The sequence below is a fragment of the Oncorhynchus mykiss genome, chromosome 22, assembly GCF_057628025.1.
Source record: "Oncorhynchus mykiss isolate SJ-2025 chromosome 22, ASM5762802v1, whole genome shotgun sequence".
Classification (NCBI taxonomy): domain Eukaryota; kingdom Metazoa; phylum Chordata; class Actinopteri; order Salmoniformes; family Salmonidae; genus Oncorhynchus; species Oncorhynchus mykiss.
Genome location: NC_143043.1, coordinates 42,774,125 through 42,797,823, shown reverse-complemented (window position 1 = coordinate 42,797,823; position 23,699 = coordinate 42,774,125). Strand labels below are relative to the sequence as shown.

The 23,699-nt window shown below is 45.1% G+C and overlaps 1 protein-coding gene and 1 pseudogene across 5 annotated transcripts; both read left to right on the top strand.

Moving 5' to 3' along the window:
- Positions 1-283: 283 nt before the first annotated feature.
- Positions 284-19,325, top strand: LOC110501819 (ETS translocation variant 5). Of its 5 annotated transcripts, none has more exons than XM_090216107.1 (13): positions 284-422; positions 7,151-7,284; positions 7,798-7,891; positions 8,072-8,119; positions 9,049-9,099; positions 11,183-11,306; positions 11,427-11,726; positions 12,662-12,966; positions 14,782-14,844; positions 15,304-15,372; positions 16,183-16,406; positions 16,637-16,744; positions 16,935-19,325. In XM_090216107.1, exons 2-13 carry the CDS (start codon positions 7,237-7,239, stop codon positions 17,151-17,153), a joined length of 1,653 nt encoding a protein of 550 aa, XP_090072233.1. In that variant the 5' UTR covers positions 284-422; positions 7,151-7,236; the 3' UTR covers positions 17,154-19,325. The 5 variants fall into 5 exon arrangements, with proteins under 5 accessions (XP_090072233.1, XP_036815133.2, XP_036815132.2 ...); XM_036959238.2 differs by lacking the exon at positions 284-422 and adding an exon at positions 5,203-5,388 and having other exon boundaries at positions 16,237-16,406; positions 16,637-16,738; XM_036959237.2 differs by lacking the exon at positions 284-422 and adding an exon at positions 5,244-5,388 and having other exon boundaries at positions 16,237-16,406.
- LOC149972865 (uncharacterized) overlaps positions 17,396-23,699 on the top strand; it is a 22,412-nt pseudogene continuing 16,108 nt past the window's right edge.

Genomic DNA, 23,699 nt, shown 5'->3' with positions numbered 1-23,699 from the left:
CGGTTACAGAAGTCAACAAATGAGAGCGCCTGGGGAATAGGTGTGGTACTGGGGGCTACAGGGCCTGGGTTAACCTGGTCGTCTAGTGCATTGGGAACAGAGAATAAAAGGAGCACATTTCTGGGTGTAGATAGATTCAGGGCATAATGTACAGACAAGGGTATGGTAGGATGTGAGTACAGTGGAGGTAAACCTATGTGTTGAGTGACTATGAGAGAGGTTTCGTCACTACTACGCTAGGTGAGTGGGAGACACAGCATTCAGAAAGCTAGCGGGCCGAGGCTAGCAGATGGGTCTTCGGCTACATCGCAAAGGAAAGTCCTGTTGAAACCACATCGGACAATTACGTCGGCAGACCAGTGGAGATGGATCAGCGTGGCTCCGTGTCAACAATAAAGGGTCCAGGCCAATTAGCAAAAGAGGTATTGTAGCCCAAGAATTCGCTGGTATTTGGGCCTAGCTCGAGGCTAGCTCAAGGCTAACTGGTGCTTGCTTCGGGACAGAGGCATTAGCTAACAGTAGCCACTGCGTGGCAGCTAGCTATCTTCGATGATCCAGTGTAATGATCCAGAGTGGCAGGAATCCGGTGATGTGGTAGAGAGAAGCAGTCCGATATGATCTGGGTTGATATCTCGCTGTGCAGACTGGCAGGTACTGTCCAAGCTAAAGCTGGCTGGTGTCCGAGCTAAAGGTGAAGACCGCTAGCCATGGCTAACAAAGACTAAAAGCTAGAATCTAGTTAGCTGGCTAGCTCCTTTATGGAGGTTGTAATGAATAAAAATAGCAGATCTGTACCACATTGGGTGAGGCGGGTTGCAAGAAAGCATATTTAGTTTGTAGATAGAAAGTGAGATTAAAATATATACGAAAAAAATGGCTATTTCACACGGAATAAGACACGGAATAAGACAAAGACAAACACATGTCTGACTGCTACGCCATCTTGGAAAACCAACCATCATGGTCAACAGTGTCGAACATAGCACTTAAATCTAAGAGCACAAGGACAGAGAGCTGTTTGCTTTAAGATCATTTACCACTTTAACTAAGGCTGTCTCTGTGCTGTGGTGGGCACGAAAACCAGATTGGAATTTCTCCAGAATTTTGCTTAAGAATGGAAGGTTGGAGATTGGCCAAAAATTGTTAAGAGCTGAAGAATCCAGATTACTTTTCTTCAGAAGGGGTTTCACCATAGCAGGCCAATAATAAAAAGGCCCTCTACTGTAAATTGACCTCTTCTCCTGAGACCTTAGGGGCCAGGCAACAAAGAATCCACTATCCATGTATTTATGTATTCCTACTATTCACATTTCCCTGGATATTTCTCATTGACGTTTTTAAAGGGAGGGTTTGAGTTTATATACAGAACTCCCAATTTAGTGGCTTTGGTGGAAATGACAAGGGTTTACTACTGTGACCCCTGTCCCTTAGACACTAATCCTACCACCACGTCACATACACACATTTGTGCACAGACACACACACAAGCGTACATGCATGCAAGCATGCACACAGGTACACACACACACATAGGCACACACACACACACACACACACACACACACACACAGGGTTCAAGTGGCTCCCTTCTGGGTTTATACTGTTTAAAATTATAACATGAGAGTGGAACAAGTACATTTTCAAACAGGACAGAACATTTACAGTTTGTCCTTTCTGGCCACCCGTGAGAGTGAATGTCATTCCAGGTAATGTGTTATTATTTTTTTATGATTATAAGTTCCCAGCCAGCACTGAACCTTAAATGATATATGTGTATGTAGTGTGATACTAATGAGCCTGGAAAGGTTTTCATTGACAAATCAAATCAAATCAAATGTGTCAAATGCACTGAATACAACAGGTCACCTTACAGTGAAATGCTTACTTACAAGCCCTTAACCAACAATACAGTTTTAAGAAAATACCTTAAAAAAGTAAGAAATAAAACTAAAAATAATTACAGAGCAGCAGTTAAAGAACAATAGTGAAGGGGGGGGGTACCGGTACAGAGTCAATGTGCGGGGGCACCGGTTAGTCAAGATAATATGTACATGTAGGTAGAGTAATTTAAGTGACTATGCATAGATAATAACAGAGAGTAGTAGCAGCATAGAGTGGGAGGGGGTGGGGAATGCAAATAGTCTGGGTAGCCATTTGATTAGATGTTTAGGAGTCTTATGGCTTGGGGGGGTAGAAGCTGTTTAGAAGCCTCTTGGACCTAGACTTGGCGCTCTGGTACCGCTTGCCATGCGGTAGCAGAGAGAACAGTCTATGACTAGGGAGGCTGGAGTCTTGGACAATTTTTATGAACTTCCTCTGACACCGCCTGGTATAGAGGTCCTGGATGGCAGGAAGCTTGGCCCCGTTGATGTACTGGTCCACACACATTACCCTCTGTAGTACCTTGCGGTCGGAGGCCGGGCAGTTGCCATACCAGGCAGTGATGCAACCCGTCAGGATGCTCTCGATGGTGCAGCTGTAGAACCTTTTGAGGATCTGAGGACCCATGTCAAATCTTTTCAGTCTCCTGAGGGGTAATGAGTTTTGTTTTGCCCTCTTCACGACTGTCTTGGTGTGCTTGGACCATGTTAGTTTGTTGGTGATGTGGACACCAAGGAACTTGAAGCTTTCAACCTGCTCCATTACAGCCCCGTCGATGAGAATGGGGGCATGCTCAGTCCTCCTTTTCCTGAAGTCCACAATCATCTCCTTTGTCTTGATCACGTTGAGGGAGAGGTTGGTGTCCTTGCACCACACGGTCAGGTCTCTGATCTCCTCTCTATAGGCTGTCTCGTTGTTGTCGGTGATCAGGCCTACCACTGTTGTGTCATCGGCAAACTTCATGATGGTGTTGGAGTCGTGCCTGGCCGTGCAGTCATGAGTCAACAGGGGGTACAGGGGTGGACTGAGCACACACCCCTGAGGGACACCCGTGTTGAGGATCAGCATGGCAGATGTGTTGTTTACCTACCCTTACCACCTGGGGGCGGCCCGTCAGGAAGTCCAGGAATCAGTTGCAGAGGGAGGTGTTTAGTCCCAGGGTCCTTAGCTTAGTGATGAGCTTTGAGAGCACTATGGCGTTAAACGCTGAGCTGTAGTCAATGAACAGCATTCTCACATACAGTTGAAGTCGGAAAATTACATACACCTTAGCCAAATACATTTAAACTCAGTTTTTCCACAATTCCTGACATTTAATCGAAGTAAAAATTCCCTGTTTTAGGTCAGTTAGGATCACCACTTTATTTTAAGAATGTGAAATGTCAGAATAATAGTAGAGAGGAGGATTTATTTCAGCTTTTATTTCTTTCATCACATTCCCAGTGGGTCAGAAGTTTACATACTCTCAATTCGTATTTGGTAGCATTGTCTTTAAATTGCTTAACTTGGGTCAAACGTTTCAGGTAGCCTTCCACAAGCTTTCCACAATAATTTGGGTGAATTTTGGCCCATTCCTCCTGACAGAGCAGGTGTAAATGAGTCAGGTTTGTAGGCCTCCTTGCTCACACATGCTTTTTCAGTTCTGCCCACAAATGTTCTATAGGATTGAGGTCAGGGCTTGGTGATGGCCACTCCAATACCTTGACTTTGTTGCCCTTAAGCCAACTTTGGAAGTATGGGGGTCATTGTCCATTTGGAAGACCCATTTGCGACCAAGCATTAACTTCCCGACTAATGTCTTGAGATGTTGCTTCAATATATCCATACAATTTTCCTCCCTCATGGTGCCATGTATTTTGTGAAGTGCACCAGTGTGTGCACCGGAGGTCTACAATTCTTTTTCTGAGGTCTTCGCTGATTTCTTTTGATTTTCCCATGATATCAAGCAGAGGCAGGTACACCTCCAAATCACTCAAATTATGTCAATATGCCTATCAGAAGCTTCTAAAACCATGAAATCATTTTCTGGAGTTTTCCAAGCTGTTTAAAGCCACAGTCAACTTAATGTATGTAAACTTCTGACCCACTGGAAATGTGAAACAGTGAATTATAAGTGAAATAATCTGTCTGTAAACAATTGTTGGAAAAATTACTTGTTTCATGCACAAAGCAGATGTCCTAACCAACTTGCCAAAACTATAGTTTGTTAACAAGAAATTTGTGGAGTGGTTGAAAAATGAGTTTTAAAATGACTCCAACCGAAGTGTATGTAAATGTCCCGACTTCAACTGTAGTTGTTCCTTTTGTCCAGGTGTGAAAGGGCAGTGTGGAGTGCAATAGAGATTGCATCATCTTTGGATCTGTTGGGGTGGAATGCAATTTGGAGTTGGTCTAGAGTGTCTGGGATAATGGTGTTGATGTGAGCCGGCCTTTCAAAGCACTTAATGGCTATAGACGTGATTGCTACTGGTCGGTAGTCATAGTGTTCTTGGGCACAGGGTCTATGGTGGTCTGCTTGAAACATGTTGGTATTACAGACTCAGTTCTTGATTAACAGGAAATAAACAGAAAATTAACTGAATTGCTGTAACCCAATTGAAGAATAATGAATAGGTAATTCCAACGTGAAAAGTCAACTTGGTACAAAATGAAAAATGGGTTGCATAGATATTAGTTTGCCTTTATTTTCTTTATTAGGTTAAACAAAAGGGGGAAAGTAAGTTGAGTGTTGAAAGAAATAGGTTGCAACTTGAAATATAGGTTTGCCAATAATCAAATATAACACTTGGCATTGAATCATATGGTTTAAACTAATTTACTTATAGTCAGTTAACACATGTTTTATGTTGATAGTATGGGTATGATCTGTCTAGAATTTATATTTGTCTTAATTAAGGAACAGTTAGAGCAGGAAAGCAGCTGTGCACAAACTGTGCTATGTTCACCATCCGGGTAAATTGAATATTCCCAGGATTAAACTATCCATTCCTGTTTCAAAATGACGAGCCTATCTGTCTTTGATAAAAATATACAAACACTTTGTTGAAGTGAGACTGTAACCATAGGTTTGTAGATTTCCACTGTCTGTTATTAGCCTACCAGGTTATTACACAGCTGGCCCTTTAAACATCTCACAGCGGTGACGAAACGTGAATGAAAGTGAATGAAACACAGCCATTCATTAAAAACAAATAATAGGACCGATCCACCTTTTGCCATCCACGTTTCCATTGGTCCTCGAGCACTTGAAATATAATTAATTAATTTCGAATGCCCATTGGTTACTCGCAAGAATGACAATGCCGACGAGCCAATGAGAGTGTGGCTCTGTGTACCACTCGAGCCCCAGGGAAAACCAAGCCATCGTTATCTAAAAGCTCAGTCAGTTGTGTGAGTCGGATGGAACGCGTCAATTGATCATTGAACAGAGACGTTTCTGTCTTTTTTTTGTATGGATTTTTCTATTTCGTTCTTGTCATACTGTAACTGAATTGAAACGCGCACAGGGTGAGTAGTCTGAAATCTGAATTGTTATTTTGCCTGGATATCCATCTGTGGCGATGGAATATCAATAAGTTTACGATCGCCTGCAACAGCAAATTTAGATCTCTGCCATGGGCGAAAACGGATCGCCATCTTTCTCCAAGAAAACATTTACTTTGGCAACCATTTTCTCTCGCTTTGTACTAATTGCTGTGTAGTATTGCTCGTTCTTTATCTGAGTCTACATATTTATTTTATCTCCGAGTCGGAAGACTGTTTTCTGATTTTATGAATGGAGAGGTCAGGTTATTTTCTTCGCAGTGTTTCACACGGATCGAGTTTCACTTCATAAAAAAAAAAATGTAAGGGTCCGTGAAGGAAGGGGGGGGGGGGGGGGGTCGGATGTTATTCATCAACCCCTTCAATTGCTTTGAACTAGCTAATATTTAGTGGGTAATTTTTTGCATTCACTATTGGGGAAATAAATTACGTTAGCGTTTTCAAATACATAATCCGTTTTCCCAATTAGGACCCTTGATTTTCATCAGCAGTCTGCAATATAGGCTATTGTCTTTTTTTTGTTTGCCTACAACTTTCCACTTGCTGCTTTTATAGGGCAACTACCGAATTTTAGAATATACATATTTGACCGAATCCATAACGAAGCCTGTATGGCAAAGTTAAGGTTGGTCAAATTCTCTGTTTCACCAAACAGTACCTATCCTGTAACTCCCAGTAATTGGATACCAACAATCTTTGGTTAGATCTCATTATCTGGAGTAAAAATCGGTGGTTACGTTTAGGCTACACCAAGTAACATGATCAAATGTGGGAACTTTAATTATATTTGGGAGGGGGGAATAAAACGGATCACCTGCTACTTTGGATTTGTGGCCATTGACAACGCCACTGTTTTCAAAACTTGTTTAAAATATGCGTAATGTTGTACTACCATTTTATGCATCAGTAAAGTTGTCTGTGTATCTACTGTGTCGCTGTAATGGCCGGTTATCGCTGTATTAGTCATCCATTTAATATAATAAACGGGTGAAAGTATAGTGACTCGTGTCAAGCTTGAGGAGGTTTGGAGTGGGAGGGCTATCCACGTGGAATGGAAGGTTATGAATTTACTATTTGTTTTATTCCCAGCCCATTCTCTGCCACTTTTTCTGTCGGGTTTTATGTGCAAGTGCGCGTAACTTCCCTATGCCCAGGGGATATGGAAGCTGCTAGGATTTTATATTTAAAGGTCACTACAAAACAAGTAGTTTGCCTCAGTATGGAGAGGTATATTGTAACAAGATGTTTCTATTGGGATTTATTTATAGACAGGATTTTCTGTTGTCTAATGTTCTTCAGTAATTCGTTAATGAGTAAACAAAATTAAATAACACTCGTGCTCTATACAATACGGTGGCGTCAAATGCCTCAGTGTGTAGGGTTGAAGACCCTTCCTTGAAGGTTTCCCCTGCTCAGTCATAGCTGATTGTGAATGCAGTCTCCTAATCGCCTGAACAGATGGGTGGCTTTGCTTTATGTAAGAGTGACATACGTCACACAACTACAGCGGGTATTTAAGTTGTGCATGCAGGACATGCTCTAAACCAGCATGTTCAGTTAGAAGAGCTGCTGTTGCAATAGGAAACAAGAGCAAGAGGCTGTGCGGGTTATATGGGTTCTGATAGGACCCTAGTGAAGTGTCTATTTTTGTGAAAGAAACTGGATGATCGAGTACTCTAGCAGAGTTGAACTACTAACATGTTTTCTATTTTGTTTTTGTCCACAGTTGAACAGTTAGTGCATAAAGTGACTTTTGCGATATCGCTTTAAAGCGAAGACCCTTTTCTGGGAACCTTTGAAGACCTGGATAACATGGACGGATTCTACGACCAGCAAGTCCCATTTATGGTCCTACCCAATGTAAGCATGCCCCTCATATCTTCATAGAAATATAATTACTAGAACGCTCAATGGGAATGCCCATTCTAATTATTCGATTTGTATGGTTCTCTTGGATGTCGCTTTAAGGCAGGCAGGCAGGCAGCCCCCCCCCTCCCTCCCACCTCTCTGATTCAGAGAGGTTGGGTTAAATGCCAGAAGACATTTCAGTTGAATACTTTGTTGGACCACTGACTAGATACCCCCCTTTCCCTTTATCAATCAGGAGCATGGTTGTCATCATTGGCTCTGTTCCAATATCCAAACTTCCATACTGCTTGCAATACAGAGTCAGAATGTATTGGCCATGTATTCTAAAATGGTTTGCTAGTGTGGCTATTCAAACAGAGCAATCGATTGAGGTTTGTCAACATTCCAACTAGAAGTGGAGGTGATGTAACATTCTCAAGTCACACCAGAGGCATATTTACATACACAGCTGAGTCACACTAAACAGATCTAACTAATAAGTTGGTTATGTTTTCATCATTTCAGCAAAAATCTAATGTGGAGGAACCATACAGCAGACCAATCATAGACAGCAGGAAAAGGAAGTTTGTAGACACAGTACTCGCCCAGGACACGGAAGGTAATTGGACAACTACTTCTTCGTTACCCTTTGACATCAGCATGAGCCACCCGACACAACCATACTTTTTATTCCTGTCATATGTAATGTGGATTGTTAAAGTGCTCTCTACTTACCAATCTGACATTTGAACAGAGGTCTGTAGGCTCAGTTTAAAAAAATAAAACAATTCTGTTTCAGACCTCTTCCAAGACCTCAGTCAGTTGCAGGAGATCTGGATTGCAGAAGGTGAGTTATCTAGTAATCATAAAATGGGTGGTTTAGGCCCTGAATGCTGATTGGCTGACAGCCGTGGTACATCAGACCATATACCACGGGTATGAGACAACATTTATTTTAACTGCTCTAATTGGTAACCCGTTTATAATGGCAATAAGGCACCTCAGCATATTGGCCATATAACACACCCCCCTCGGGCCTTATTGCTTAAGTGTACCACAGAGTTGATACTGAATGCTTCCCTTTTTCTGCTGAATTTCTTTTGCTGTATTCTGTTGCTCTCAGCACAACCCGGCAGTGCTTGCCCTCTGGTAGACATTGGTTATGTTAATTCAATCTCATCCATATGTGACGACTTTGGAAAAGTAATACAATTCCCCTTGAAGTAGCTGTCGTCAATACAGGCAGAAAAATAAGTATTTTCTTTGGAAAGAGGGTGACCAAATGGAGAAAAATGTTTTGGGTGATTGAATTGTGTTTCCAGATGGTTTTTGAGATGCATTGAGCAAGTGGGCAGATTAACCTAAAATGAGAATTTGAAATATTCATCACTTTTTTTTTCTGTGCATTAAACTACAGCGAAGTCTCATAAATAAGCAACTATGCTGACCTAAGAGTCCTTGAATTTAACTACAACATTTCTATCAACGTTCACTTTTTTTTTTTTTAATTGTCGCACTCTAAATTAAATGACAAATCTTAACAGGCAGTTTCTACCCTTGAACCACTGCAAGAGTGGTATTACCCGTCCATTGTCTTGGGATTTTAACAAAGTTCCTAAGTATTTCCCAATGTTATTTTTTTCTGTGGATTGAACAAAATAGCTTTGGTTCCTTTTGAATAAAGACATCAAGATGAGATTTACAGTTTGTTGTTCACCCAGTGGAAACCCAGTTAGTATACACTTGTTTAACACTCTCTCTTTTCTCCCTCCACAGCCCAGGTGCCTGATGATGAACAGTTTGTCCCGGATTTTCAGTCGGATAGCTGTGAGTACCTGAGATGTATTATTTATACCAGGCTGGGATGTAGAGGTGTCAAGTTCCCCGACGCACACAATGTAGCAAGATCTGATCTTGGGACTGCTGCTGTGCTTGTCTGAAAGACCTAGGCCTTCAGGATTAAACCGAGCTTCACTGAAGGAGCCATTTGCCCATAGAAATGTTAACTCAGTTCATTCTGTGTCTTTACTCTGCTCCATTGACTGGGTTCAGATAACAAACCCTGATGATCTCTCTCTCATATTCTCCTGGTCTCTCTCATTCTCCTGGGCTCACTCACACTCACACACCATCCTTAGAGGGCTTTCATCCTGCCAGGGCTTGATGCCATTCTTCTTACCCTAAAACATCCTTCTTTACTCTGAAGAGACTTTCCCCTCCTCCCATTTTGGGTTTAATCAGGCGATTGGCGTGGGGCATCACATGAGCCAAGCTCATAATCTGATTTCACACTTTCATGCACTCAAATCCAGCCTCTGGAGTGGGATGGATTCCTGGGGGTGGGGGTATCCAATAGAGTCCCAGTCCACACAGCCCTTCTCTCTCCCCCTCTCTGACTGTACAGCTTCACCTCCCCCATTAGTCAGCAGTGCAGAGCCTTTTATATGGCAGCCAAGGGAAATATTTGAGTTATGTTCAGTGGAGCGTTTTATGATTCCCCCCCCTCTCCCCTTTTACAGTTTGTGTTTGTCTGATGTGGCATCAGAGACAGGGTGTGGTTGCTGGCATCTGTCTTTGTTGCTGTTTTGGACCCCGATCTGCATGGTAGCCTAGCATACTGTAAATGACTGCTGAGGTGCTGCAATATATTATTAAGGTTGCTGCTGTCATGTGTGTTTAGACAGTGGGGCCCATGCTGGGGTGTGTAGTAGGGCTTGTGAGGTCTCTGTGCAGTATAGTTCTTGACCTAGCCGTTTGGGTGCATGTGTAAGTGTGCAGGATAGTGTAGCAGTGACCCCATAGCCAAACGGGCCAGGCTCTCTATTCACCAGCTGTCACATGGCAGCCAATGTCCTCCACATACACTCCTGTACTGAACCTTGCCCTCCAATCATCTCGACCCCTGTCTAGGAGAGTGGGGAGGAAAGACTGCTTATTAGCTGTGCCTTCAGTTCCCATTCTTCATCCATTTTCTCTCGCTTTCATGTGTTCCATCTGAGGCAGTATTGCATGTGGTCCTGCTCTGAGCTTTTATAGTATGCATGAGCAGGGAGCTCTGCTCACATGCCTCTTGGTTCCCTGTCACCCCTCCCTTCCCTGGTCCATCAGTTAGGGTGACGTATCCAGCTCCTGTTACGCCTCTCGCCTGCGCATCTGGTTTCACTGGCCCATTATGTGGTGCGGGAAATGGGAGCCGACTGGAGATCTAATGGTTAGAGAGGAGAATTATTGAATTACGGCCACACTGATTCATGGGTAATGACCAGGGCTCCCCCTATTCCATATAGTGCTAACCTTTTGGCCAGAGCCCTATGGGTGCCATTTGGGAGGGAACCGGTGTCCGTAATGGACATCTGACGGGAGAGGACGGTGATGATAGTATGATACTGATGGATGGATGGAAGTTTTCTATTCGGCTGCCAGCCAGGGTTGGGACGCGACGGGGTTGGGACGGGGACGCGACGGGGTTGGGACGGGGACGCGACGGGGTTGGGACGGGGTTGGGACGGGGACACGACGGGGTTGGGACGGGGACGCGACGGGGTTGGGACGGGGACGCGACGGGGTTGGGACGGGGACGCGACGGGGTGGGGACGCGACGGGGTTGGGACGGGGACGCGACTGGGTTGGGACGCGGCGGGGTTGGGACGGGGACGCGGCGGGGTTGGGACGGGGACGCGACAGGGACGCGACGGGGTTGGGACGCGACTGGGTTGGGACGGGGACGCGACTGGGTTGGGTTGGGACGCGACGGGGTTAAGTGGCTCACAGTGCTGATTGATAGTCTTGTTTTCCCCCAATGTCCATTCATTGAAAAATGGAGGATACTGAATAACCTCTGACTTGTTTTCTAGGTTGATTTAAGTAGCGCTAAAGGTGTTTGTAATGTGTTGCACCTCTCTCTTCTCAGTAATGTTTCATGGCCCCCCACCATCCAAGATTAAACGGGAACTGAGTCCTTCTGAAGAGATTTGTCCTTGTAACCAGGAAAGGAGTCCCATGCCGTATGGAGAGAAGTGCCTTTACAGCGACAGGTATGGACTGTTATATACACACACACTTTATGTTACCTTTCACCACACCAACAAGAGACAAGTATTCTGACCATGCTGACACAAGCCTGCCGTCTGACCGGCCTCTGTCTCCCTCCACAGTGCCTATGAGAGGAGACCCAGTGGGGCCTATAAGCCATTGACCCCTCCCTCTACACCCGTGTCACCATGCAGCTCTACCAACACCCCAAGGACACACCCAGTCAGCCAGCAGACTCCTTCCCCTCATCAAATACCCTATCGGAACCAAGCGCAAGGGCCACACCCCCTGCAGCCTGACAACCAAGCAGTTGGCCCAGCCCACAACCAGCAGAGGCCACTCCCCCTCCAGAGCCCACCCTATGCAGTGCCCTGCCCCCCCTCACTCCTCAGTCAGGAGGGTAACTACAGCCCTGAGCACAGGTGATTAGTCCTATCCTGCCATGCTTACTGGTATAGGAGTTAATCATGAGAGAGCCTGAGGCTTACTGGTATAGGAGTTTATGCAAATATGGAGTTTAACATCCACATTGCTGAACAGGTGAATGACTCCATCCAGGTGTTTACTAACATCCTAACTAATGAGCCTGTCTGTATAGAAAACTCCTGACCCTAGGTTGACCTCTCTAAATGTAAACATCCAGCTCAATAAGACAGGCGTTCGCATTTCCATTGCATTCTGAGACACACAGTGCAATTTAACACATTAAGACCAGTGGAGAGAATCAGGCTTTGTGACTAATGCTGCCTTTAGGAGGGGTGTGGAAGGTCCCCTATATTGAGGAGTGAAATGTGCTGTCAGTGTGGGAACCCCCGTGGGAACAACCCACCGCTCCGTCACCCCCACCTGTGACAGGACTCCTGGTGGGATGTGTTGGAACGCAGGGCATGTCCTCACCAGCCAGTAATATGCAATCTTTGTGTAGCCAGAAGCTGTTGGCCTTGTCTCTTATCTTACGGTCACCGGAGGATCTTTTATACGTGCTAGCTATTGACACCTGCCCCCATCTCATTTCCAGCTTGTATTCGCAGGCTTGGTTGCACTGAGTACATTTGGTTCCTGAGTGGTGTGCGTTGCGTTTTGGTCTTAAGCTGGACGCTCAGTAGTTCCTCAATGGTCGAAGACTCTAACTCACATTTACTGTAAATGTATGCCTTATATATTTAAACAGTTTTCATCAAGATTCCATTCTCTTTAAATCTGAAATGTTTTTAAGCTACAGTTTTCATAGCCATCAGTAGTATAAGAGTCTAATGAACTTTAAATTCATCTCTCTGTTCAAACATTTGTTTATAGCCACAGTTTTCATTAATAATAACCTTCCACCCACCCTCTCCCATGTCTTCCTCCACCCCAGGTTCCAGAGGCAAATGTCGGAGCCATGTCTACCCTTCCCTCCCTCTGAGAGCCGGACTCACCCTCAGTTCCTAGCCCAACCGCAGGCCCCCAGCCACAGTGCCCTACCCAGGGACGGGAGGCCCCCCTACCACCGCCAGATGTCTGAGCCCCTGGTCCCTGGTCCCGTGCCTCAACACGGCTTCAAGCAGGAGCTGCTGGACCCTCGCTACACAGAGCAGGGTGTCCCCTCCATGGGTCCCCCTCAGGCTGCCTTCCACCCCATGGCCATCAAGCAGGAGCCCCAGGACTTCTGCTTCGACTCTGGTGAGTGGCTGGCTACCTTCAGGCTCCTCTGGATCGGTCGCCTACACTACACAGACTACAGCATTACAGCTGACCCACAGGGTTGTGATAGGGTTTGAGGGGTGTGACTCTTGACATTGGTTCCAAATCTTTACCCTTAAGTGTGCACTCCTTAATGCATTGGATTGGTGTAAACACATGAGTTTCCACCATATTTCTTCTACTGTTCCTTTCTTTCCATAAAGTGGAGTGAACAAGTGCACCCTTAGGACAAAAGGAAAGTGAAACAGGAAACCACCTTGGGGCTCTCTGATGCAGGTTGCTGTCCTAGGAGAGTTAGTCCCCTCCAGACAGGCTGCATAGGAGCAGACTGGTTATATGGTGAAAAGTGTCTGTCCCTGTTGATTTTGCTCGCTGGCACGCGGTTGTTAGTTTTAGCGCAGCAAATCCCAGAAACCATTAACAAACACAACCGTGTAGACCCTCGCCTCACACCGCCCTGCGTCAGCAGTCGTAACGCACATACAGACATCACCGTGTCACTTCCAAATACGTCAACCACTCTGCTCTGACAGTCAGGCCAGTAAAAATGGGTCTCTTAGCCTGACTTGAGCCTCGGCAGGACAGTGGGGATGAGCAAATGGGTCAGTCATCCCCAGGCACAGGGAAACCTACTTGACAAGTATAGGGCTACCTAGAATAGATTTGGGCCACTGCGCTGTGTTTACAGAGGGCGCTAGAATGCAAGTATGAACACTACATGGCTGCTCATCAACGTGGATGCTCATTTCAGGTTTACACTGAAATGTATGGAATGGACTTATGCCGCATGTCCTTGTCCCAATAGCAACGCTGTGTACCTAATAAGTTAGCCCACGAGAAGTAGAATTCTGTTTTACTTTTCATCTCGATGCCCACGCACCCCAGCTGTTGTCCCTATTCCAACACCCACCTTTCCTTCCATCCTCCGCCCAGGCCAGTCCCTCTTTCATTCTCCCTCTCAGCTTTATGATTGGGGGGCCAGTGATGTAATGCCAAATCCTCTTAGCTTCTTACAACCTATAAATACATACGTCAGTATAAAGGTCCACTGGCCCGGCCTCTGTCTCTCTCTGGATGGATGGATGGCTGGATGGATAAGAGCATAGCCAGTAGCCACCATCGTCACATCACTTATTTGTCTCTCCTGGTTGGGACTGCTCACCACAACGGATGTGTCTGAAATGGCACCCTGTTCCCAATACAGTCTACTACTTTTGGTTTCTGGGCAGAATGTGTGCACTATATACTGAATAGGGTGCCATCTAATGCAATTGGATAGAGAGGATCCATGATGCTTTAACTAGCCCAAACTTGAGAATACTAGTGTAAATGCTTTGTAAATATGGCCCTAAAGTGTGATAAAGATCTGATCCTTAGGAGAGGACAGGAAACCGAGGGGTGGAGTGGGGCCGTGGGGGCTTTTCCAACTCAGCAGATCGGGGGGTGGGGCTTGACCCTATGGGGACCAGCCAGGCATAATGTGATTTGTCATGATTTGATGTGGGTTGGCTAGTGGACATCTACAGCCCAGCTGATTGGTTGCTAGGTCAAAGTCAGTTGTATAATAGAGGAAGTGCTGCAGCGGCAGGTTGATAAGAGTTGAAGAATGTATCGTGTTCATCCTCATGTCAACAACCATGGGAATGGGTACATAGACAGAGACGGAACGTATCCGTAAATGGATACTGCTTGTATGTACAATCTCCTTTTACTAGCGTGCAAGCAGAGCAGTGTTCTAAATATACTCCTGTTAGAGGTCGATGTTGATATGTTGTCTCGTCCTCCCTCTGTTAGAAGTGCCTATCTGTCAGTCTACATTTGGAAGAGCCGGGACCTTCTACCAAAACAACCATGAAAGTAAGTATCCATTTCCATCTTAGCAGTGGCATGTTTCAAGTTTAATTCCTCTGTAATAAATACATAGGAAATCCTACTCAAAGCTCTCGCAATAAAAATGTTACGAGGGCTTACTGGTAGCTGTTGCCTCTCTAGTTGTGACTTATTGAGAGGTTATAAAGTGCTGCGTGGTTGGGGAATAGGACATGCTGCAAGGTACAAGTCAACATTAGAATGACGTCTCTTGAGATGTTGCATCTATCAATGAGGCCTGTTTTCACTGTTTCAACACCTCTCCGCAGCACTGCTGTCTGCATCATGTTAGCACAACATCATTTCCCACTCTTGTGACGCTACCTGGCTATATTGCTTTGTGAGCAGTTTAGTCTCCCTGGATATAGTAGCTGGCCTCCACAGCTAAATGTAGGCTGTGTTCCCATGCCCTCCCCTGACTAGCTAATCTCTCTCTTCCAATCACAGGTTTCTCCTTTGACAGAGAGCCTCACCTGTACTATGATGATACCTGCGTGGTTCCTGACAGACTTGAAGGTAAGAAAATACTTTACATTAGGAACAGGCTTGTCCCGTCCTTGGGCCGGGCGAGAGGTATTTGAGCAGCATGGGGTTTATCCTGTCCTTGGGGGGGTTGGGGGGGGGGGGGGTGCTTTACAAGCATCACAGGGGACTCCGTCTCTACTCAGCTGCTGGCAGCATTTGAAAGGACAGGATTATTACTATGTCTGTTGCATCACTGACTAGAGAGGAGAACTGTAGAAAGTCTCCTTTGAGCAGCAGAGATGGCAGGCGGGTGCAAAATGAGTAGCCTGCGCCCCTTCACAGTCCACAGCTCATAGGAATGTGTCACCACACTGTAGCTAACTGTCGGGTGGACTAGCAATTTTAACTCGCTAGTTCATTATAATTGAGACTCCCACACGGCCCATTTCTCCCCTTGAGGCCCCCATGATTAGCCAGATAATTAACATTTTGCACTAATGCCAAAGTTAGACATTGATAGTCAAAACTATCTTAATATCCTTTTTGTGCTAGTTGGCTGTACCTGCACCAAAACTCCAGTATTTTTCCTTCATAGCTTGTTCTCCTTTTAAAATACGGAGCCAATTTTATTATCAGCTCTTTTATTTCCATGACTGGTCAACATATATTTTCTCATGGCTCTCTTGTCCATCTGCAGCAGACACATGGTGTGGAATATGTTCGGACCATGGAATGGCAATAAAGTCACATTATTGAATCGTAATACATATTGTATCGGCACCTAAGTATTGTGGTAATTGAGGTCCCTGTAAAAATTCCCAACTCTGTAAAAATAAAATTTAAATTTGTCTGACATGCTAGATGGCCAGGCTGCTCCAGAGTACAGTGCTCACTCCCCCTTCCCCCCAACCACAGGGAAGGTCAAGCAGGAGCCCTCAGTGTACCGTGATGGCCCACCCTACCAGCGGCGTGGCTCTCTGCAGCTCTGGCAGTTTCTGGTCACCCTATTGGATGACCCGGCCAACGGTCACTTCATTGCCTGGACAGGCCGGGGCATGGAGTTCAAACTCATTGAGCCAGAAGAGGTCAGTTGGAAATGTTTAAATATTTTTTTGTTGTTGATGAACTTGACAGATTCTCTTACAAATGACTTTTTAGGGGTCAGTTCCTTGCCCTGGTCCTAGTAGTAGTTCAGGACTTTTAAAAGTCGGTGTACTCATTCAATCCCTCAATTTTTTATTTTTATTTTAAATAAAAAGGAGATGTTCAATCAGGCATTGTGACTGATTTAGTGTTTTCTGTCTGGCGTCTTCAGGTGGCTCGCCGCTGGGGCATCCAGAAGAACAGGCCAGCCATGAACTATGACAAGCTGAGTCGTTCTCTGCGCTACTACTACGAGAAGGGAATCATGCAGAAGGTAAAGGCAGGTTCACCCTTTCTATCCTTCCCCATTTTTCCTCAGCAACAGCCTGATGCTTCCTTGGCTCATTTGAATACAACCTTGGAGGGTGATGCAGCCATAGAGATCCATAATATATCATGTTAGAACTATTGTGTTCTATTTGATTCTGTGGATCTAACTAACTTGCTCTTCTCCGATTGGTCCTTTCCAGGTTGCTGGCGAGAGGTACGTGTACAAGTTTGTGTGCGACCCTGAGGCCCTGTTCTCCATGGCCTTCCCTGACAACCAGAGGCCCAACCTGAAGGCCGACCCAGACAGCCTGCCCTGCGTTGGGGTGGATGATGACACCCTGCCCCTCACCCACTACAAGAACACCCCTTACTTGGTGGACTCTGGGGAGCAGTGTGTAGTTCTACCCTACGGGTACTGACTGTCCCCCCCACTGCTCCTAAACCCAACCCAGAGATCAAGCTCCGACTGCTGAGGCTGAGCAAGAAACTGGATCAAACCTGAACCCGAAACCTCCCTCTCTCCGCTAAGTTACTCCTCCAATCCTGCCCACTTACGGATTAACATAACCCTCCCCATAAAACGACTGAGGAGAAACCTGCACCAACCACGTTCCTTGGCATCATCTATAGTACCAAGAGAGACCGTGGAAGTAAGGGTGTTATGGACTTCAGTGGCTCCGCCAACTCTCAACTCAAGGTGAACTGGTGTCATTGCTATGGAGACGAAGAGGAAGTAATGGACCAGGGGCCGTGTTATTATGGCAGCATGCCGGAGGACAGACCGCTAGATCTCTGTGTAGACTGCAAGAATTGTAACAGTTCTGATTTTGGACAATCTGCTTTTTCTAAAATAATTATATTAAAAGTTAATTCTGACAAAAGTATCTATAAATAAAGCACTATTCTGTAGTTGCCTTTTTGGTCCCCAATAAATATGTATTTTTCTGCCACATAGTAACAATAAGATCTGTGTAAGCAAGGGCTTTAAGTTGCAAAAAAAAAAATAGTAATATTTGAATATTTATAAAGAAACCTACATACCTGTTGGTTTCTGTAGACTTGGTATAGAAAATAATGCTGTCTAGTCTACGATTGGTTAAGGATTTAGATCTGTAGTACTCCAGCCCAATAGGATATTCTATGGTTTCCATGGATGGATTCCTCAGACCAGTGACCTTTGTTTTTAATGCTGCCCCAGCTGTGTATTTATCCAGTGTAATGAATGTTTGTGCTGGGTTAGCTGAGGTTACCAGTGAGTAGCCAGACTAGCTCGGAGTACTGTTGCTCGGAGCACTGTTGCTGCGTCTGGAATGACCCTATGCACTCCTTTACAAAACCCATGTGGCTCTGGTCAAAAGTAGTGCACTGAATAGGGTGTCATTTAGGATGCAGACTCTGTCTTGTTGTCCATTCTCATTTCTACTGACACTCCACAACATTGATTTTTTTTTCATAAACTACTTATATTTCCTAAAGGTTGTAACTAATCAGCATTCCACCTCAAACAATAAATCCCCTGCAGGAATCTTTCATTTTCCAAAAAGGGACAACTCTGTCTATTTTTCCCAGAGATTTAGAATTTTTACAAACCTAAGGTTATAGCTCTTTTTTTTTTTCTCATTTTATTGGGTGCTTGATGTTTCCGCGGCAGTGAGTGTACTAGATTCTTAAATGCACCAGGATGGCATCTTTCAGGACATTGCATGCGAAGGTGTGGAATTACACACCTTTCCCTGGAGTCCTCTTTCTACCAATTGCAGGTTGTCAACAAGAGACCTCTGCTTCTCTTTGCATGACAGTGTATTCAAACAAACTGTCCACTAACATATGACTTTACTCTGGACAAAGAAGACAAATTGTGAAAGTTCTCTGCATTTTGTTTGTTTCTTAAATGGGGGGAAAAAGACAAACTTATATAAATATATATTTTTGCTAAGGCTGCATCTGATTTTATTGTATAAGCCTGTATAGTTCTGCCTATAACTCATGTATCCCTGTGACGTGATTAGCAGATCGTTTTCTTTTTAGAGGCCGTTATTGGTGAGTGAAATGGTAGGATGAAGAGCGAGAAAATAGTATTAGTTATAAAGAAGTAGTGTGACTTGGGTTCCATTCAGTGTGGTGCATTGGTCTAAGGCACTGCATCTCAGTGCAAGGGGTGTCACTACAGTCCCTGGTTCGAATCCAGGTAGTATCACATCTGGCCGTGATTGGGAGTCCCATAGGGCGGTGCACAATTGGCCCAGCGTTGGCCGGGGTAGGCCATCATTGTAAATAAGAATTTGTTCTTCACTGACTTGCCTAGTTATTTAAAGGGGGGGGGGATCCCAAATGGCACCCTATTTCCTATATAGTGAACTACCTTTTGAAAAGAGCCCTGGTCAAAAGTAGTGCACTATATATAAAATAGGGTGCCAATACAGACAGTTAAGAGATGTAAGTATCCACCTCTAGTCTCTACCCTGACCTGACCAAGGGTTGTCTGAACTTGTGTAGGCTTCACCTTCTCTCCCTCTTCACAATGTGTACCTTTACACTGCAAAGTTTATAATGATCTGTACTGGGTACAATAAACTCTTCTTTCTGCTTCACTTCCGGTGGACTGATCTGTTTTGTCGTTCCCTGTTCCCGCTCCTCCTCATCCTCACACAGGCTCCGTTACCAAATGGCACCCTATTCCCTATAGTGCACTACTTTTATCCAGGACCCTGGTAAAAAATAGTGCACTACATAGGAAATAGGGTGCCATTTGGGACTAAACTGATGTTCTGCACTGAAGTGATTGGCTTTGCTAATTACTGACAAGTCACCTTTTTTCCCTGTTTTTTCCTTCTCCAGTTTTGATATTTCCTTTGTTAAAGATTACCGTCTACTCTCCTATTGCAAATGGTTTAGCAATACTGACTACTATGGCAGGACTCCCTGGAAATCAGTGGCAATTGTTACAATGTACAGATTAATCATTGATCCTCATGCTCTCATGAATTACACCTTTTCTACCTGTACATGTCCTTGTTTATGTTTGATTTGTGTTTTTATGTCTGCACAGTGGTGACACACAAATTCACCCACAGAGATAAAGACCTCTTGCAGTAAAATTTATGAAAGCAGTGAGTTTGTTTTGCTCATTTTTTTTTTAGGCTAGGATGACATGTCCAAAGGATTCTTGAAAGTTGGATTATTCTTCAAGCAGGCTAGTTTTAACTCTGCGTAGGAGTTGAGTGTTCCCTGAGTCTGTACAAAGACAAACGGTAGCCGAGTCTGTACAAGGACAAACAGTAGCTGAGTCTGTACAAGGACAAACATTAGCTGAGTCTGTACAAGGACAAACATTAGCTGAGTCTGCACAAAGACAAACAGTAGCTGAGTCTGTACAAAGACAAACAGCTGAGTCTATACAAGGACACACAGCTGAGTCTGTACAAAGACAAACATTAGCTGAGTCTGTACGAGGACAAACAGCTGAGTCTGTACAAGGACAAACATTAGCTGAGTCTGTACAAGGACAAACATTAGCTGAGTCTATACAAGGACACACAGCTGAGTCTGTACAAAGACAAAAATTAGCTGAGTCTGTACGAGGACAAACATTAGCTGAGTCTGTACAAGGAAAAACATTAGCTGAGTCTGTACAAGGACAAACATTAGCTGAGTCTGTACAAGGACAAACATTAGCTGAGTCTGTACAAAGACAAACATTGGCTGAGTCTGTACAAGGACAAACATTAGCTAAGCCTGTACAAGGACAAACATTAGCTGCTGTTCAGCTAAATGCATTTTCATGAGTTGGTTTACATTACAGTAGTCTTGAAAATACCATCTTTTTAAATACAGTACTAGCATATTCATGGCATATTTTTTATAAAATGACGCAGTAAACAAGTCAACCTGCCAATACGTAACAAGAATGCAACCTGTATATTAAATATTTCTATGAATTAAAGATTCATGCTTTCCTCAGTCGAGTGTAAAAACTCACTAGGATTACATAGAGCTGTTAAGGACAAAGGAGTGATTTACAGATCGTGATTCTGTTACTAATACTACCTTTTCAACAGAGACCAATCACAAACTACAGCTGGTCTACTTCAGTAAGGAATAGTTCAGAAGGGAGATTAAGTTTTAAACTAGATCTACATATCCTCTTGAAGTTTTATTCTATTGATACGCTCCCTCCACCACCACTATGCGTTCAATGGTGCGGTTGGTGGAATCTTATCCATTTGCCTATATGTTCACTAGCTACTGACTGTTGATGGAGGCCCTCTGAACCTGTCCAGCTCTTTATTCTTCAGTATTCCAGTGCTCTCTAAAAGCTCAAAGTGTATCAGGGCCAGAGATGGGTAGGCCCTCCATCACTTGTCTGGCTCGCTGCTCTCTTTCTCTCACACACTATTTCTTCATCTCTCTCTCTCGCTGAATCTCCATCGATTGGCAGAGAAAAGAGAGAAGAGTGCTTCTCAATGCTGTTAAAGGCCCCAGTGGGACTCGCACAGCCCTGACATCAACTGCACCTGGACAGCTACTAGGGTTGGCTGGAGAGCCCATTGTGTCAGCATTGCAAATGGCACCCTTTTCCCTATATAGTGCACTGCTATCGACCAGGACCCATAGGGTGCCATTTGGGTCGCTGACTGTGAGTCTGCCTACGCTGAAGGTATGGAGCATCACTCTGTCATAACTGATGTTTATTTAATCAACTCTGCTACACTCTCAGTTCTCACCCTTGTGTTTCAAAATCTAGACACAGATGTTAGGCTATGTATGTCAAGACATCGAGTTTCAATTATATATTTTCACCTCAGAAGGAGAGTACCGACGTCCTATATAACATACACTACATACCGTCACACTAGCCTACAACTTTCAAAATATACTCTGAGGTCCTGGACATCAGCACTCTGTGAACCACATGGGAAGAACAGTTGCACTTTTGTATGTAAAATAGATGAGTGAGGGGTAGTTTTTTAACTGAACAGTTGACTATAATCACTGCAGTGGTAGGCCAGGCCTACTCAAAAAATAAGACCACAAATTCAATAGTGAATAAATAGAATCTAGTTTATTTTCAGAAATTGATTACCAAAGTCTTATCAATGTACGTACCTTCCTTCCCTGTAAATCTCTCTTTCTAATAATGCAAGTCTTTCCTCCCCCTCACTCTCCCTCTCTCCCAATCAGGATTTAGCACTGATCCCTATTTGATGAGCTTGATCCACTTACTGAGGATGCACTGATCAGATTGAGTCTGATCAGATGTCACATCACTGTGGAAATATCCACTCTTAGAAAGCCACTTAACCTTCAGCCCCACCATCTTCAATCCTCCCTGGAAATCTTAGTGCAGGCCAGATAGCAGACCTGGGTTCAAATAGTATTTGAAATCATTTTAAATACTTTATCTGTGCTCGATTGAGCTTGCCTGGCTTAATACACCAACCGAATATCCCTAAAACTCGAAACAGAGCCCATCTGGCACTACAGGCCAGCTAGAGCAAATGCTCACAGTATTTAAAATATTTCAAATACTATTTGAACTCAGATTTGCCAAATAGAACTGGCCCACTAATCACAATCAGCAGAGTCAGAGTCAAATATCACCCATGGTTTCTCTCACCTATATACAGTCATACTTTGTGGTGAAAAGACGGTCGGAAAAACGCTTAGAGAGCAATTTATGACAGTGTGCACAAACTAAATGGACGGTCCATCAACATACATTTGACCATACAGGCAGCTAATGACTAAATCCAAAGTGACTTATTGATCCTCTCTCTGAAAAACAAGATGTGGGACAGGCAGCTAATGCATATAGAGGTTTTAGTCACAGGGCCAGGACTCACTGCAGTTTGCTGCTTTCAATGCAGTAGGAGCGGTAAGAAACACACCCTAATCTGACTCAGAGTGGTTCCTGGTTTAGAAGAGTTTTATAGTAACATTTTAACAATGTAACTTAATTGGGGAGGACTGGCTCGTGGTAATGGCTGGAGAGGAATGGTATCAAATACATCAAACTCATGGTTTAATGCCATTCCATTGACTCCGTTCCATAAAATATTATGAGTCGTCTTCCCCTCAGCAGCCTCCACTGGTAATGAGGCAAGGCTTCTGAGGGAAGACTGCTGAGGGGAGGCTGCTGAGGGGAGGCTGCTGGGGGAAGGCTGCTGAGGGAAGGCTGCTGAGGGAAGGCTGCTGAGGGGAGGCTGCTGAGGGGAGGCTGCTGGGGGAAGGCTGCTGTGGAAGGCTGCTGAGGGAAGGCTGCTGAGGGGAGGCTGCTGAGGGGAGGCTGCTGGGGGAAGGCTGCTGAGGGAAGGCTGCTGAGGGAAGGCTGCTGGGGAAGGCTGCTGAGGGGAGGCTGCTGAGGGGAGGCTGCTGGGGGAAGGCTGCTGAGGGAAGGCTGCTGAGGGAAGGCTGCTGAGGGAAGGCTGCTGAGGGAAGGCTGCTGAGGGGAGGCTGCTGAGGGGAGGCTGCTGGGGGAAGGCTGCTGAGGGAAGGCTGCTGAGGGAAGGCTGCTGAGGGAAGGCTGCTGGGGAAGGCTGCTCAGGGGAGGCTGCTGAGGGGAGGCTGCTGGGGGAAGGCTGCTGAGGGAAGGCTGCTGAGGGAAGGCTGCTTAGGGAAGGCTGCTGAGGGAAGGCTGCTGAGGGGAGGCTGCTGAGGGGAGGCTGCTGGGGAAGGCTGCTGAGGGGAGGCTGCTGAGGGAAGGCTGCTGAGGGAAGGCTGCTGGGGAAGGCTGCTGAGGGGAGGCTGCTGAGGGGAGGCTGCTGGGGGAAGGCTGCTGAGGGAAGGCTGCTGAGGGAAGGCTGCTGAGGGAAGGCTGCTGAGGGGAGGCTGCTGAGGGGAGGCTGCTGGGGAAGGCTGCTGAGGGGAGGCTGCTGAGGGAAGGCTGCTGGGGAGGGACGGGTCATAATAATGGCTGGAACAACGCTAATGAATTGGCATCAAATACATAGAAACCATGTATTTGA